The sequence below is a fragment of the Lottia gigantea genome (assembly GCF_000327385.1).
Source record: "Lottia gigantea unplaced genomic scaffold LOTGIsca_20, whole genome shotgun sequence".
Taxonomy (NCBI): Eukaryota; Metazoa; Mollusca; class Gastropoda; family Lottiidae; genus Lottia; species Lottia gigantea.
Genome location: NW_008708401.1, coordinates 3,019,842 through 3,038,601, shown reverse-complemented (window position 1 = coordinate 3,038,601; position 18,760 = coordinate 3,019,842). Strand labels below are relative to the sequence as shown.

Genomic DNA, 18,760 nt, shown 5'->3' with positions numbered 1-18,760 from the left:
AGCTCACGTATAAACTGAACCTTTTGTATTGACTTTTTGAGGTCGGATTCCTTCACGGGTCTCGGTGATAATTTGTGATTTTCTTGCGAAGTTCTCAAAATAAGGACAACATCCATTCATATTATTTATTATCAGCTTTAAAAGTTCTGAAACGATTTGGTAAGTTTTATTTCATATGAAAAATTATTTCAAATAAAATGGTGATTCTGTCTAAATTCGGCAAAGATGAACCGTTATTAAAAAATAATAGATCTTGATCTAGTTGAATTAGTTTTCAGTAATTCAGACCAGTAAATATTCATAAACATTACAAACGAAAAAGCATTGGGAAAGCGTCTGTTCTGTTGTGAGCAGAATATTGCAATGAAATGAATGGGTTCCTAATAATTAGAAATAAATCAATTATCAACCACAAAGTTGATTTCATTGAATGTGATCTTTAGCCAGTTATACATGTATTTTAATGCAACATCTACTTTGCATTTTTATTCTTTGTTGTCGGCAAGTTTAATTGCGAAATAAAATGATCCTTTTTCCAGTTCAAAGTTATAGGCCTACTTCTGGTGATTTTTTTGCAGGAGCAATGCCCGATTGTCCTTGTGTCTGTTCAGTGGAGCAAGTCATTTGTCTGCTCGCTAACCGTGGGTCGTGGGAACACCTGCTAACCATATTTGGAAACTACCAATAAGCTTTGTCCCATAGTTGGTTTAATGGCTGTTCCCTTCTCCTCCTACGAGTTATATTTAAACATTTCGGGTAGAATAGCGTAATAAAGGACCGATATACGTCATTACTATGTATTAAAATGTTGCACAATGTCATAAGATTATATCAATATAGTTTTTTGGTTGTATTTGAGAATATTTTATATTTTCTCACACTGTGAATTGTAGGTTTATTTACGTTCAATTGTTGTAAGAGCCAAGCATCATTGTTCTCACGATGTCAGATGCAAATAGATTTTCCCACGAGTGCTCATTTCAAAGTCGGGAGTAAGACAGTGTTGCTCAATGTTTAAAACTTTGTAAAGGGTGGTGACTTTTTTTTCACAACATGTTCATGTGTATAATATGATTTAACTGTCACATTTGGATTGTATACTGTTAACAAATTTCTTTACAACTGATTGGAACTTCTTGTAGTCTTTCATCCCGCCGCCAATACAGTGGCGTAACTGCCGTGGGATTTGTTTTACGCACTGTGGTTTTTATATTTTAACAATGAATGAACATCACCTTTTTGGTTCCCAAGTAAGTAGAACAATAAAGAATAAACAAAGATTATGAATTTAAACCAAATTTTACAATATTTCTTGAAAATAAAGTCATATTTACGCATATACCGCCATGGGAAATATTACCGTTATATACTTGTTAATGGGAAATGATAAAAGGCCGTGAGAAAAGTTCCCACGCTCAGTATGTTTCTTTGTTTAAACCAACGGTCATTATTATTTCAACTGTGTCCACTTAATATTTAGACTGGTGGACAGCGTGAGTATCCTTGTGATTATAAAATACCAAGTTTTCCCAGTCACTTTAGAAACGATTCAAAGATTGTCTTATTTCAATAAAAAAAAAATCTGGCTAATCAAATAATGATTATTGACTTTTCTGTTGAATTGAAACAATTTACATTTCTTTGTTGAAGGAACAATATTTTCTCATATGAAAATATCATCTGAGACTTTTGACAGCAGTTTTTTTTAAACCAATGATTAATATTTTAATATAAAGATATGATTGTTTTCTTCTTTGTGAGTTTTGTATTTTAACTGTTTTTCTGAATTTTTAAGTTCCTGCTTGAAAACAGTTAATTCAATCAATTGTACTACATATTTGAATTATTTTAAAACTCAAATAATATTGACACCAGCTAATAAAGAAAAGACACTATTACAATAGTACAATAGTTTGTTGGTACTTCTGCAGTACATGCTAATTAATTATCATTTGCTGTTGTTCATTAATGATTACAGTAATAACTTAATTAGCAGTTTTGATGATATTATGTTAATATGTAATGACGTCACCTAATAACCTTGTAAAAGAGTTTAATTTGAATGTTGGATGTCATGGCCTCCAATAATTACCTAGTCTGTGATATCAGAGTCTGTTGGAACCTACCAACCTGTTATGACCTTTTGTTTAGCTGATGCAATTTGCTGTTCTCATCAACTTCACTTGTGCTTATTTTCATATTGAACTTTAGAAGAACTTGATGTCAGGTTTTCAGTTTGAAATGTGAGGCGAATGGTTTTTGATGAGCTCCAACTGCTTATAAAATACATTTTTAGGTGCAGTATGGACAATTTTCATAATAAAGCATGGGGTATATTATACTTGAAAAAATTTTTGCATCTATGTATTTTCTTGATCAAACTGAATTTGTTTGAAAAGGGTTAATTGAAAACAGAGTGTACTAGTTATTTAGTAAGCAGTAAACTAATTTGCAAAGAGAGATATTTTTCAGGACAGCAGCATTCACCTTCTCTGATTTCGATGAAATTTGTTGTGCAAATACAAGTTAAAAGTTGACTCTCAGATGAAGATTTTCTTTAAAATTTGCATCTTGTTTGAGGTTAAATTCATAGTCAAACAAATAATTTGCTGCCAAAAAAAACAATATCAATTCTGTACTGATGCTGTAAGTGTATGTTTCATTGTCTAGCAACTGCCAGGGCATCTGCTTGATAGATTGATGATAATATGTATATTAGCAATAAAACATTTTTTTACCAGCCATTTCTGAATTGTTGCCCTTGAGAGGTAAAAGTATTGAAAATGACTTAAGGAAGGCATTGTCCCTTTAAAGCCAATTAAAGCAATAGATATAATTTGTGTTGATGGGAAATAATTTGTGAGTATATAATATGTATGGGAAGGTTGTAGCAGGTTATCATATTATATAAGTAGTACAGAGATTAGAATTATTTAGATATATATTACTCAAGTAGTAGCATTCATATTATATTTCAACATTTCAAACCACTGTGAAGTATTTTTCCCATGGTTGGATTGAAGTTCTGTGAAAAAAAATTTAAAGAGGCATTAACCACTAAGTACTTTAAAACTACAAGTAATTTTCATAGAGGTTAGTATGGCTTAGCTAAATTTGATGCTTTCATTTCTTGGTACTCCCAAATAAATGAATTCCAAAAAGACAGAGCTTCTAAGGGTAAGAGTTTCACAAGGTCAGATTTGATGAAAATGAACTTTTGTGTCAAACTCGACTGTGAATCTCTTGAAAAAATAATTATGACATTTTGCGAACTTTTATATATGTTAATGTAGAATTTTGCACTTGTTCAATCTTAATTTTGTGAAGTTTGAACATGGTTTTCTAAGATGAAACAGAATTGCCTCTTAACAGGTGGGTCTGAAATGACCCTATTTTAAATTGACTCAAGGACTAATTGTAACTAAATGTAACTTTACCATATGTTATATTTCTGATAGCATTTCAAACATTAACAGGTGGCTGTTTCAAATTTTAAGTATCGTTTGATTACTTCTCCATGTTTTCTTTTATTTGTTTATCTTTCTCAATGACCACAAATAAATTTGTCTCAATAACTTTTTTATGTTGATACTTTTTTCTCACACTAAATTTTCTCATGAGATATCGTACTAGGCCAAGTTATAAAAACTACTTGTTACTCTACTTACATGGGATTGAACTCGGTAATGAGAATAATTTGAAATTCTAAAAAAAGAAAGAAAATTAAAATGAAAATTAAAATTTATTATTATCGATTCAAAATTTTATTGAAAATATTTTGATGAAACATTTATTCTTCATTTGGTAGATCATTGTGTTTAATTTGTATTTAAATTTTCTTATGGCCTGTGCGACTAAGATCATGCTGGCTAACTTAAATTTCATTTTAATTGAGAAAATAGTTGAAAATTAATGTCTCTTGATTTTTGTAAGAAAGTCCTTCACTTGATTTGAATTGAAGGAGACAAAGTTGACGTCAGGACAGACTCATTCACATTGTTTCTCATCACCATTGTTGTTCTGTTTAAAGTGAGTTTGAAAGGAAGTGATTGGCTAGATGAAGTGTCCGGCTGCTTCAATTGTATGTCTGCTGGTAAAGATTGTGACACTATATTTTAACTAAATCAGTTGGCCACTTGAACATGGTGAAACTTTCTCAGATCATGAGTGAAGAATAACCAAGAGCAGGTGGATTAGTTTGGAAAATAGAATTTAATTTTGATTTATACTTTGTGCCATCTGTGTTAGGACAATTTATGGACTATTTTAAGGAGAGTTTGTTTTGAAATGACAAGCTTTCAATGTTAATAGGATATCCTGATTCCTGAACCATAAACACTCATAACAAGGAGTGAAATGATCTTATTGGTATAATTCTGTAATGGTAAGAGGTCTTTTGTGTAATAATTCATATTTCTAAACTGGACTTTATCAGATATGAGGATTTGAGGTGGATGCTAGTTGCTTACTTACCTAGTGGTTGCAAGATTACAACTTGATTTTTTCAACCTAAAATCCCCTGCCAGTGATGCAGGTCTGGTTGACGTAGAAAGAGAGTCATGTCATCACATAGGATATCCAACTTCAAAGCTCTTTTCTGCAGGATGTCAAATGTTTGAAATCAACTAATGGGATAGACTATAGTCCTGTTGACATTAGGAAGCTACGAATTGTTCCGTTCTTGGACTTGACCTGGCCGCAATAAAATCACGAAATATTCCATGAAGGAGGTAATTATAGATATGAAGGCAATAACAATTTCTCTGGCAGCCATTTTATCTGCGCACAAAAACTGTGGGAAAAGAGCAAATCTCAGAACAGATAGCGTTACACTACAAAATGTTCTTTTATTCCGTTTTTAGAACTGTTCCAAGGTCATCTCGCCTCAGTACAGTCTCCGAACGCTCCACTGTTTATACTACTTTTTTCACATCCTTTTATTTCCATAATTGCACACTGCATGGCAAGCACATAAAAGCATATTGTATTGCATTGGACTTAATAAAAAAGTATTGTAAATTGACAATCGAATTTGTGCTAAATGCATTTTTTCATATTTTGAAGAAGTGTCAAATAATACTGATATTATGACTATTCTAATCAAACTGTCTAGTGATTAAAATGTAGGTTAGACCTAATGAATTTAACATATGTCATTAACTTTAAATATTTTCATGGTAATGGTGGACAAATAGTGCCAAATAATGCTTTATATTGAACATATTGGACTAGTTAATAGTTAGATTGGTCAAACAAAATGATTATTTAGCTCTATAAAAAAAACACACCCTGGTTCAGTAAATGTTCCCACGCAAGTTTTTTTTTTACAAAATAAAATGAAGGTTAAACATTTTGGTGGAAAATTAGTTGATCCATGAAATCTTTTTGTGGCTTTTAAATGTTTGTTGGTTTTATGTAATTGTCTTTTAAAGTATTTATTGCAAATATTTATTTAAAATGGCTAACTGTTAAAATAATTAAAGCTTTTCAAATTGGGTCAAGGTTTTGAAAAAGAAAATTGCCTTCAATTTGCATTGTACATTAAAGAAACCCTTTGAGACCAGTACTAGTAAGTGGGAAACCAAAGAAATGTGTGAAATAGGGTTTCAGTTGTGTCAAAATTTCCCTCATTGCACACTGCCCATCCTTGTCAGCCCACTCAGGTGCGAAAAGGAAAAACATAATTAAATTTTTTCTTAAGATAATCGAAATATGATTCTTGTATTTGTATTTTAGAAATTTTTAACTGATATAGTTAAGTTGTCCACTTTGATATTTGATCAGATTTCAACTACTCTGTTATTTATTTCAAATCTATAATCACTGGACTTGAAATCTAATTATAAACACATTTACATCAATAATCAAGCCTGAGAAACTGAAATCTCTCACAGGACAATGGTCACTTAGTCATGGCTATTTTATTTTCCCACAAATATGTTTGGGTGACCCAAAAAATGATTAACAAAATCAATGTTGTGGTAGTAGTGGTAGACTGACATAAGAAAGAGTTTGAAAGAAGTACTAGATATAATTATATTATATTATTAATTTGATTACTTAATTATGAGCTTTAATTTATATCTTGAGTTATAAAATGATAATAGCAAAATAATATTATAAGTTATATTGACTTTCTGTTAGAGATGCTAGGTGGATAGGTCTAATCATTGTATGCAGTAAGATTTTTCTGCTGGGTAAGCATTCCCCAACTGGCATAGACACTAAGTTCTTAGTGAAAAGCTCTAGACTGAACTCACCAGCCTATCTTTTGATAATTTTATGATCATATTGGGACATTATAAATAGTTTTTATGGTATGGTATTTATATCTGAAATTTGTTGACATTGAAAAATTTGAAAGTTTGCAAAATAAATTCACATATATTTTATTGTTTATTTATGATGAGAAAAGTGGCATATGCTAAGTTTTTAACACTTGGAAAATTTTTAATCAATCTTAAAAAGTGTCAAATATTTTATCTTCTTACCCTGAAAAAACTTTCAAATATTTGATAAAATCTGAGCTATTGTCAATCACCAAACTTGATTTCATTTTAACACTTTCATTTATTAGGAGATTTTAAATAGTTAAAATTTGTACATGAAGATTATCAAGGCTATCAGTGTCAAGAGAAAGTATTGAGGATCAAATGTAATAAGGGTTAAGGGTCAAGTCAGAGTTGAGAAAAGGTCAGTTAAATGTTGTGAGAATTTGTGTCTACCCATGACCTACATGGAAACTGGCGTAACTAGATTCTACCAGCCTATCTCATACAAAATGATTACCTTGGCTGTTTTTCTCACAGTTTTTTACACCCCCATTGATCCTGTCAGATACAGGGGAAAGATTTCGTGGTTGAATGACCACTGAAGAGAAGGGGGTAACTGAAATATGGGAAGTCTCGACCTCACCCTGACCTTGTCTTCTCCCCTGGATAAGAAAGGGCAGCCCCTTTCTTTCAGACACAAGAGACAATGTGAAAAGAAAGATTTTCAAGCCGTCTTCTTACAATATCTGCATGACCGATTTCATATTTTTATGGGCTTTTATTTGAATAGTGGCTGTGGTAAAGGTGTCTATTGTGCTGTTGAACAAGTCTGAATGAACTGGGGTCTATATAGAAATCAACCTCAAATGTTTTTACATATCCACCCTATACTTGCCTTATATATAGACCTGTTCTCCACTTGTTCAAATCTTTAAGCTAAATAGTTCTAGGGGCTGTTTTACATGTCTCTTTCGGTGTAGACGACATACTTTTATGTCTGAATGTTGGAAAAGGATTTTAAATACCTAGATTTTTTTTGGCAAGGCTTATTTTGAATGTTATAAATGGATTAGTAGTAGTGACAGGTAGGAAAAAGAGATTAAGACGATAAAAAAACTATTTCACCGTCATTATTAATTTAACATTTTTCTCACAGGTGTATAAGTGTATAGAAGGAAATTAAGGTGTTTTCAAACATCAATTATAGAAAATCATTGATAATGTGATAATAGTTTTATTGTGATTAATATCTCACTTATTTTAATTAGTGATCTCTTTATCAATATATACCTACCAATAAGAGGAGTGTTTAGATATATTTATTTCTTGAAATCAATGTGTGTGTGTCCATTTTGAATCATCTAGTTATTTGCTGTGTAAATGTGGATAAGAACACATGATTCCACTCTGTGATAGCTGTGATGAACTTGGATTTTCTGTAAAAGAAATCTATAAGATTTCTGTTAGCAAGCTTGTGAATTTTTCCTGAATATTTAAAGAAATTTACAAGAGTTTTCTGGTGTCTTAATGTGACTAATGGGCTGTTATTACTTCAGTTGTCCTGTCTTTTGTCTGTGGTTCCTGTTATTACAGAAAAATGTGATGTAAAAAAAACCTCTCTTGTGTCCATTTAAGGTGTTAGCTATCTTGTAGATTGTAACCGACATGAAATTTTTATGTCAGTTATTATGGTTAATACCTGTAAATTAAAAGATCACTTAAAATCAGAAATATAATCACATTCTTTACATTTTTTCTCTTTTCAGGATGGATATGGTGTTAATTTAGACGGTGCAAATTTATCACATCATGGAGTTCACTATGCTATACATAGTAACGGTAACTTTGTTAGTTCACAGCAAGGTCGTGGAATTAAAAGAACGAACCATGAATTGCCGCCACACTTAAATACTGTGCACTACCTCATAAATGGCCACATGGCTCAAGCTGGAGTTGAGAATCCTGTGGACTTATCAAATGGACGAATATCCATGACTGGATTGTCGAGTGATAGTGACAACCAATATGAACGACATAGTGACGATAGACAATCATCACAACAACAACAATCTCAATATAGACATAGTGGTGTGCGTGTAGGCATTCCAGATCAATCACATGGTAATATACCTTTACGTACGTACATTTTCTATTACAGTACAGTCTTTAATTTTGCATTTTTTTCATGTACTTTTTGACAGTTGTCAATTTTCAGTGAGACATTTTGTTTATCAGACAAACTTTTCGTATATTTCACCCCTTGTGTTATCTTTAGACAAATGATTTTCAAAACAGTCTCTTAACCAGTGTTAAGTCAGGAGAAACTATCCTCAGATTTTAGATTTTAGATTTTAGTTCTGATTTTTAAGAATAATTGATTCATTAAAATGAATTGTCACTTGTAGTTGTACATGGTAATTTTACATCCACTTGTAAATAGCTGTCATGGATGATTGAATCCTTATTTAAAATCTGTTTAGTTATTTATTGAAATTGTTATTGTGATATATATGAATCTGTTAAATGCCCATATTTAGACTTTTTGTAACATTCATATTATCGTTATCTGGATTTATCAGCTAGTGTTCAACATCAATTCTTATGTCAAGACTGACAGCATACATTATTATTTTTTTAATTTAAACTGGGGCCAATAAAGAACTGAAGTCAAGGCAAGATTTTCAGAAATACAGTAATCTGATTGGTTGATGTGACACAAGTTAAAGTTGATTTAAAGATTGATTGGAATCTTAAAATTACTCAGTCAGGGACTTAGTTCTCATGACCCAATTATAGTTTAGCCAATCTGCATTCCCTTATTCTGTGATCAACAAATCTTGCACTCAGAACGATTGTGTAACTGGAACAAGAAAATTGATTGATTTTGTTTGAATCAAGTCCAAGTAAATTGATAGATTATATTTATAATTGATCTTATTAGAGTTTGATTGATTGAAATAAGTTGTAGAGCAGGTTTGACTTGTCTTGGATTATAGAACATTAAATAGGTTATCTGTTTTAACGTACAACAACCTGAAATCCAATAACTCTTTTTATGTTTTTAATTTTGATTTGAAATCCAATACTTTATTTTTTCAATTTTTAATCTAATTATGTGAAGAAAAAATATTTCAGTTTATCAAGGGCACCTAGAAATTTTCCTTAGAAAAATTTCACCTCAACATTATCAGTTCATAAGTTCATTTAAACATATTTTTGTTGTCATCATCTTTTTATAAATCTTTTGTATTCATGTTGCTTTTCAAATGTCCCTGATCAGAAAAAAAATATTTAAAAAAAAAATGTTTTGTATTAAGCAGAAAAAAAGTTTGTTCAAATTTGCTGATATGGACATTTTTGTGTTTGATCATATATTATTCATGCTCTTATTACTAAACCTATAAAGATCCATCATCATCAAACTTGACAATCTTATCCTGCTGTAGGATCTTTTCTTACTTTCTACTGTGAGTAAACAATTTAAAATCAGAATACAGGTTCAGTATATAGTGTCTTTGCTTAATCATTTCATTTTTTAACCTTATGTCTGCTCAATTCTTAAAATGTGACAACAAACTTAATAAAGATAAGTTTAGATTCTTATATAAATTATAGAACCAATCAGTGGCTCACTCAATAGTAATTTTGAAAACTGTGCAAAATAAAACAAAAATTACTTTAATAATGGGTGTTACTGTTTCAAGGTGGAGCATCATTTGATGCTTCTTCCAAAAGCAGATGAACATTGTTTTTAATATGAACCATAAGTAAGTTGATGGTAAAAATAAAATAAAAAATAATTTGGTATCTTAATTTTATTGCTGCTTTTCCTGTCTTTTCTCTTGATAGAAATTTTCATGACATGGAGTAGGAATATGGAAGTAATTGTTTGTTCAGCTTTGATAATAAACAGTTGTTTGTATTATTAATAACAATCATTATTGTCAATCAATATAGCTGTATATTAATGATATTACCGACCTTCTCAAGTCTGCATTAAGTATGTAATCATGCAGTTACAGTTAAAGGGATTGTTAACAAGTTTGTCTAAACTTTTTATGTGTATACTGCCTTCATTGCTTTTCAACATTCCAATTTCCAATCATGTCTGTGGTTCTTGCAATTACACTAAAACTAAACGTTTGATGATGTCAGTATTGCAAAATTTGCTAATATTAATTAAAGTCCTTTGCAATAGTTATGTCATCAAACATTTAAGTTTAGTGGAATTGCACAGATGTCTGACTGAAAATTGAATGGTGCAAATCAATGCTAACAATGTCCCTGATACACATAAAGTTTTAAAAAACCTCCTTACAGTCCCTTTAAAAGGATATGATAATATAATATAATTGATTCCTTAAATAAAATTAATCTGAGATATTCTTCAGTAAACATTTTCACCTGATTAAAATAAGATTTTTCAGATATGTCCTTCATTTGGGTAGTAGATAATTGAAAAATATCAGCTGAAAAAACAACATTTCTGACGATTCTAAATTTTTATCGATTGACATTTCAAAAATAATTTGAAAATTAAAATTTTCCCATGGAACAATTGAGTCTGACCAATCAGAATAAAGAAAAACTAAACGTGGAGAAGAAATTGTAATTTATTGAAGTTTCTAGTGAGAAAACTACAGTAGACACTATTTAATTAGTCCATATAACACGACAATGTATTCATAGAACATTGCTTAAGAAGTGTGGGAAAATCTTGTAGTCTTGCAGATGGGACAAGTCTCTTATCAATAACGTGATAAGCGTTCTATATCATGCATGGCCTTTTACAGATAAACTTAGTCATTGGAAAAATCGAATGCCATGGAAAAATATTGACAGCGAATGTCTTGAAAATCTGTGCTTGTTGGAAATAGGTTATTTTGGACACAGACCAACACCATGTCACATTGTGCGGAGTACTGTTTCGACGATTTCAATCATTTTATATTTGAAGGTAATGATTAACAGTTTAGACCATATGGTAGTTCAGACATCTGGATTGAGCAGTAGGAGAAAAATTACAACACACGCAAACATGGACTCTTGCGATATCTTAGATTATTTTTCGACTGTTTATATGTTAAATCGTTAATATAAGTTTATTTTATCGAACTAAGTCAGTGATTCTAGCTGTTTATTCTTCATGATGGGAACTTCGCCATATTTTATCGATTTGCGAAACTATTTTTTCTATCAGTTGTCTGTTATTGTGGAATCGACATTTTCATGAGAATTGAAACATCTTAAGAAATCTTGTCTATGGTGTAGTAGTAACCGCAGTCAAATTTCCCATGAGAAATGGCACCATGGTGCGTTAGGTTCCCAATTCTTGCCCTAGAATTCAAGATCATTGATTAACTATAGTTTCATATGGCGCCATTCTCATCACAGAGATAATAGGATGAAGGTAGTGTAGGAATCTAAAGTGATTCTAAGCGCGTTTTTATCTGATTTATCAGGGTAGTGCCAATAGGTTTCAAGCCAGGCTTTTGATGTGCCAACATGCAAACTTGAGATAAGTAAAAGAGTTTGTTTGAGTGTAAAACAAGTGTTTTATGTGATTGAAATGATGATATTTTATATTGATATGTACATGTTAAGTTTCATATTCTCACACTGTTCTTGACAAGGAAGAAAAACTTCTTGTATAGTAGTCTGAATCTTACTGATTCTTTGACTGAATTTACTTACACATAGCTTCCTTTCTAATCAAACTTCTTATTGTTTTAAAATAAGGAAAGATGGAATTTTTGGTAATTTGAATATTCAATTTTAAAAACCATTTAGTTTTATAATTTGTATTTACTGTGTATGCAGTTTCAAAAACTATTTGATCATTAGGTATGGATTTACTAGAAATTGTTGTACAAAGGATTCTGGAAATTTAGCAAGTTTCAGACAGATATCAACAGACTAGAGTCTGTTTTCCAGGAAAATAATACATTGCTTTCTGACCGTCTTTAAGGTCAATATCATCTATTGGTACCTGTAATGTTTGAGTTTCTCAGACAAGGATAACTCTTTGTGTACATTACACTAAATGAGAATGTCTTATCATGGGTTTGGTTGTTTCTCACTTTTGATCAATAGATACTGCCTTAGACAGTGGTTAACATGTGATATTCTGTTGGATCTGTAAACATGTACAGTCAAAGAGATCACAACTTTTGATGATTGGTATTCCTTTTTTCTTGCATTCTATGCCTCTTAAGATCTATTAATTTTAATGCTCCGTATTTTATATAGATAGATCACGAGACCTTTAGCGAACGTTTTAGGACACACTTTTTTTTTAAAATTACAAAGTATCTTCTCATTCACAGAAACACTTGATTTTATGTTGTTTTTGTCTATTTCAGATGCAACTTCACATTTATTTACGGGTTCCCTTACACCTCCAGAAAAACCTAATGGAGACCTTGTACCAATGTCCACAACCAGTCCCCTCAGTATCACAACCATTGGTCCACCGATGCAAGCCCCCCCAAGCCCCCTACCCACACCCTCTCCACCTATGCGACACCCACCAGATGGCTCCGGATTAAGAGTTCCTCAATGTGATGCACCTCATCTCAGGTTTGTCTCTTTATTTTAATTTTTTGTTGTTCCAAAAATTTGATTTTGTTATGATTATTAATGTGCCTGGTCACCAATACTCATCTTCATCTTGGAAGATGAGGTCCAACTTGTAATTTTACTATAGTCTTCAATTGATTTGGTTATCAAAATCCAATGTCCAAAATGTAGATCAAAATGCGTGTTTATGTCATAAAGATAACTATGAAGGTTCTGTTTCTAACCATCAAACTTTTTAGCAAGTGTGAAAAGTTTATATTGGATAATTTAACTGTTGTACATTGATTGATGTGATAAAATACCTCCCAAAATTTTACAGATATTTGAATTTTAACTACATTCAGGCTAGAGGTTGTTGCCCTCTGCCTACAGGGTTGAAATCAGATGCTATCTATTAGTTCTTACAAGGAACGTAATAAAAGTAAAAGATAGAATGCACTAGAAATACCCTATATTATGTTATTAATTGAGTGTTAGAAGAGAAATAGTGAGAGACTGGGTTGTTCCACATGGTTAACTTTCTTTTCTTACAATTGTAGACTTAATGATATAAAGAAAATAGCAGTGACCGAATTACTAACATAGTCAACTTCAATTGCTTTTCACATTGAGCTCATGTTGATTTTTACCAATGTTTTTATAATTTTTAATATATTACCCACCCTAGTCTCTCTTCAATTATAGATTTTTCTATATACATGTATTATTGAACTGATAATTGGTTTAAAATTATTATCGTTATGATTTATAAATTTATTTGAAAGAATTTTTCGTGTGAATAGTAGTGCATTGTATACATCTTCCCAAAATAATTTAGATGTAAAAAATTTAAAACTAAAAAAATAGGATAGGTTGATAATTTAAAGGTAGAAATACTTTTAAAATATGAAATCAATGTTTAATGACAAAAGTTTTGTTTATTTTTCAGTATGAGAAAAGATCAACGATTAACAAAGTAAGTATTTTTGTCACTATTGTTCCACTTACTTGCATATCTTTTAAGCCTTTTTTCTGCTTATAATTTTATCAACATATTTTTGTAATTGTGTTTTTCTTATATATTTATACATATCAATGTTAAAGGAAAGATATTAGCTATATGAAGAATTTGATGCTCAGATGCTCTTGAAATTCAACAAAAACATAAAGTTTTTCGCTTTAGGTCTGTATGAGGCAGTTAGGTTTCTTATTGCTTTGGAAATGATGCCCGGTAAGAATATTAATAATACAGAATCTGATTGTGTAATTTTAAGCTATAACTTATTTCAGAGAAGCAATGAGAAAATATTTACGAGACAGAAGTGATCAAATATTAGTTATACTTCATGCTAAAGTCGCTCAAAAATCATATGGCAATGAAAAAAGGTAAGTTCTAATTACATATCCCAGGATTCTTACTACCAGCTGGTCATTGGCCAAACTGCTATCTAGCTTTAGAAGATCATGTATAAGATTTTCTCCAAATGCCAAGCCTCAAGTAATTAAACAAAGCAAATATCTTCTAATTCCGAAATTTAGATCCTTCATTGGTTTTGGAAATTCTTGGAAAATTCTAAACCACATCCCTCACCAGATTTGTTTCCAAATCGCTATTGTAGGACACATTTTTCATAATTTCAGATTTTTTTGTCCACCACCCTGTATATATTTATTTGGTAAAGGATGGAAAAGGAAACATGATCAAATGGAAGAGGAAGGTTCAACCAAAGATGAAGCTCAAGTTTGTGCATTTATGGGAATAGGGAATTCAGATCAAGAAATGGTGCAGCTTCATTTAGAAGATAAAGTGAGTTTATTTTTAGAATTTATGATAAAGATATTTTGTGAAAAATGATGAAAATCTTGAATGCAACCTGTGTTGGTTAGTCTACCCATAATTGTAGTCTACACCTGTAACTTTTGATAATCAAGACTAAACTGTTTTAAAGTGAAAGTAGAAGTATTGATATTAGTAAGTTCAAAGTCTGGCTGAAAATACTTTAGCATTAGTATAATGATAAAGCAAGCACACAACTCAAGCCAAACATGACTGGCAAATGTCTCCTAATCAACAGCCCTTGTCCACTAATCTACCTCCATTTATCCAACAATGAAGTACCAAATTTAATGTTATGCTTTTGTTTTTTTTTTTAGGATTATTGTGCTGCAAAGACATTGTACATATCTGATTCAGATAAACGAAAACATTTTATGTTATCTGTGAAAATGTTCTATGGAAATGGACAAGATATTGGTTTATTTTTAGGCAAAAGAATAAAAGTCATTTCCAAACCTTCCAAGAAAAAACAATCTTTAAAAAATGCTGAATGTAAGTGAACCATGTGGAAATTCCTATGTGTGTGTGTTTGAAATAGTTAGTGTCTGTTAGCATCAAAGATCTGGAATCTCCTTTTGTAGAGAGTTGATTAAGTTTCATTAGAGCAAATGAAAAGAAGAAAATTAATGAAAAAAACCTTAAAACTTTCATTTGAAATTTGGATGCATGTAGTGATGTGTTGTGGCTTCTTCTTGGTTCATTCCGAATCCAATATGTTACCTTTATTTATCTTCCCAAAACATATTGGAGGTTTCCTTCATGTAAGGATAATGCTTATCCTAGATTTTAACAACATCTTGGTACTTGCCCAATATAAGTAGACACTTGTGATATGTGTGTTAATTTTTTTTTCAGTATGCATTGCTTCTGGGACCAAAGTTGCACTGTTTAATAGGTTACGTTCTCAAACAGTGAGTACCAGATATTTACATGTTGAAAATTATAATGGTAAATGTAATTTTCATGCCAGCTCAACACAGTGGGGTGCCTTTACTATTCATTTATGTAAGTAGATATATAAACCTAGTGATTTAAATAAAATACACAACAAAATAATCAGTCAAATAAATGATAATTATATTAGTTCCGTGTTTGGCAACTTATATCCTGGAAAGAAAGCATACATTCAAAAGATATTTATGAAAGAAAAGAGCCGACATCTTTTGCAATTGAAATGCGCTGAACATTTGGCAAGTTAAAAAATCATACCACATGCTAAAAGATATGACATAATCTTATATGATTAGATTTAAATTTGAGCTGTATCTTTAAAGTGAAGATATATTTTCAAGGTTATTTATTTACTGTATTTACAGTGGATGATAATGAAGGAGAATCTGAAGAATTTACTGTTAGAGATGGTTATATACATTATGGCAGCACAGTAAAATTAGTTTGTTCTGTTACTGGCATGGCACTACCTCGTTTAGTAAGTTTACATTTTCAAGCATACAAAATACACATTGTGGCAGATTTTTATCTTACTAGTCTCGATGACATATTTAAACCCATTTTTCAAAGTAGGAGGTTTACAGATTCTTCCAGATGACCTTTGTCTGTTTACTTGAGGAAAATGTTGGGTGAATAGTTGACCCTGCTTAATTATTTCAGCTAATCTGTTAAACTTTACATAAATAAATTTTGCCAAGTGATACAACATCCATAGAACACATGCTTCCAATCCTCTTTCTTGTTTGTACCATACTATTAGTTAACTTATTTAAAGAATGTCTTTGTTTCAGGTGATAAGAAAAGTTGATAAACAAACAGCATTATTAGATGCTGATGACCCGGTGTCACAATTACATAAATGTGCATTTTTCCTCAAAGATACCGAACGTATGTACCTCTGTCTTTCTCAGGAGAGAATTATCCAATTTCAGGTAAGTTATCCAACTATTAGGATTTATTTCATTTTTGCAAATGGACACAGTATGTAGACAATCAGGATTGAGTTGTTTATTCATTATTCATTTTGTAGGCTACACCATGTCCTAAAGAACCTAATAAAGAAATGATCAATGATGGTGCTTCATGGACTATTATTAGTACTGATAAAGCTGAATATACATTTTATGAAGGAATGGGTCCTGTCAAAAATTCACTGACACCTGTTCCTGTGGTCAACAGTTTACATGTAAGATTAAATTTCTTAATAAATGATTTAATGTAAATAGTTTAGCAAGAAATCTATGTTATGGCAATCTAAAGCCTGAGCTTATTCCTGTCAAGTTAAATTGAATCTACACTTGATCTTATTACTAGATGATTTCATCGTTTCCAACAAGTGGGCGTGAAAAGGCTTTAAGGCTAGAAGGTGTATATAAAGCCTTAACATAGCTTTTGGTAATAGGGGATGAAAGCTTGAAGATACAGATTTATAAAACCAGCTATGATTAATAGGAAATTTTTTTCATTATTTTTAAACACAACAACCTGTTTTTCTTATGTCAATATTTATATCTAGTTATATTATAAATTATAATTTTTGTGTTTATTTTATTCTATAGTTAAATGGAGGAGGAGATGTGGCTATGTTAGAATTAAATGGAGAGAATTTTAATCCTTCATTAAAAGTGTGGTTTGGTGATGTCGAAGCTGAAACCATGTTTAGGTTAGTTTTATTACTTTCTGCAAAATAACTTTTAGTGAGCTAAAACTGATATTTTTACTGCCAGCAAAAGTTAACATTAAGGCATAATGTGGTTCTTTGATAAAATGAACATTATTTTGTTTTTAATCAATCATATTTCTGTTGTCAAGATATAATTTGGGTGAACTTGTGATAAATCTATTTGATAGGTTGTAAAATGTAGATCTTTTTTATACAGGGCAGAAGATAGTATGTTATGTGTTGTACCAGATATAGCAGCTTTTAGACCTGGTTGGAAATGGGTTCGACAACCATTGCAAGTATGTATTTTTATTCTTGTAACACATATTTCATTTTCATCAGAGTAATTGAGCAATGTCTTTTGAAAATCTGGGAAATGAAATGAAATAAAGACTTACATCCCATTTTCTGCACCTGTTGACGGGGAATGGCTATACCATGCAGTGTACCATAAGGGAAATTATGCCAGAACAGAAGCATTAGTTGACTCTTTTTCAATTTCAATTTGTTGATGGATCTTTAATGTGGATACTCTGTAGCACACAGAGCCTCGATTTATTGTTCCATCGAACATGATTCGATGCTTTGTCAGCAATGGAATAATAGCAAAATAAAATTTAGAAACCAAAGACAGTAGATAAATAAATTATTTTGTATTTTCAGGCCCCTGTATCATTGGTGCGATTAGATGGTGTAATATATGCTACAGGCCTTACATTCACATATACCCCGGAACCCGGTCCACGGCAGCATTGTAAAGATATGGACCGTATTGTAGGGAGAACTTCAACAGCCAGTCCTGACTCTACCTCACACACTACCTTGTGATTCAAACTTACCGAACTTACCTAAAAACTTACATTATAGTCCAACAACTATAGTACTTTCAAGTGATCGGATATTAACTCCAGAATATTTTCATATAGGATGTGAAATCTGCCATCTTTGATAAACTAAAACTAGTGGAAGTTCAACATTCCATCCAGGGCATTAGTGTTTTGACTGTGAATCAAACAGCCAGAAACTGGAAGTGAAAATCTTATCTGTGCTTGTAATGAAAATGATTGCTATCTTTTGTACCTTATTTATTAGAGAGTTCATTCAGTTTATGATGGATTGGTGCATTCTGTTCTGCTCAGCTTATAAACATAAAGCAGACATAACATGGCTAAATAAAGTGAAAAATCATCTGTCATTCAAACTAGTAAAAAATTTACACTAGAATAAATTACAAATGGATTTGGATTCTTTATGTTTTTTGTGAATTTGAATCCAGGGGCATTGAGCCATGTTATGAAAATGCAGCCAGTGATTATAAGCTGAAATGAGCTTTACCAATAAAATATGGTTACAATACAAGATAGTTAACAACAATAAAGTAAATAAAAACACCAGAAGAACATTCCATCAATGTTGATATTAGTGAACAGGATGAATAGTGAACGAACTAGAAGTTATAGATGTTGGACAACCTCCCGA

At 31.3% G+C, this 18,760-nt stretch overlaps 2 protein-coding genes across 2 annotated transcripts; both read left to right on the top strand.

Moving 5' to 3' along the window:
• Positions 1–5,912: 5,912 nt before the first annotated feature.
• Positions 5,913–8,470, top strand: LOTGIDRAFT_159506 (hypothetical protein; the record flags this gene model as incomplete). The annotated part of the gene is made up of 2 exons (XM_009053808.1): positions 5,913–5,990; positions 8,039–8,470. 2 exons carry the CDS (start codon positions 5,913–5,915, stop codon positions 8,468–8,470), a joined length of 510 nt encoding a protein of 169 aa, XP_009052056.1.
• Positions 8,471–11,174: 2,704 nt separating this feature from the next.
• LOTGIDRAFT_159505 (hypothetical protein) lies at positions 11,175–18,109 on the top strand (the record flags this gene model as incomplete). The annotated part of the gene is made up of 13 exons (XM_009053807.1): positions 11,175–11,229; positions 12,635–12,851; positions 13,780–13,806; positions 14,121–14,216; positions 14,472–14,637; positions 14,985–15,159; positions 15,523–15,672; positions 15,984–16,096; positions 16,410–16,550; positions 16,649–16,804; positions 17,178–17,281; positions 17,499–17,580; positions 17,945–18,109. The coding sequence occupies 13 exons, from the start codon at positions 11,175–11,177 to the stop codon at positions 18,107–18,109; spliced, it is 1,647 nt and encodes a 548-aa protein (XP_009052055.1).
• Between the last annotated feature and the right edge of the window lie 651 nt (positions 18,110–18,760).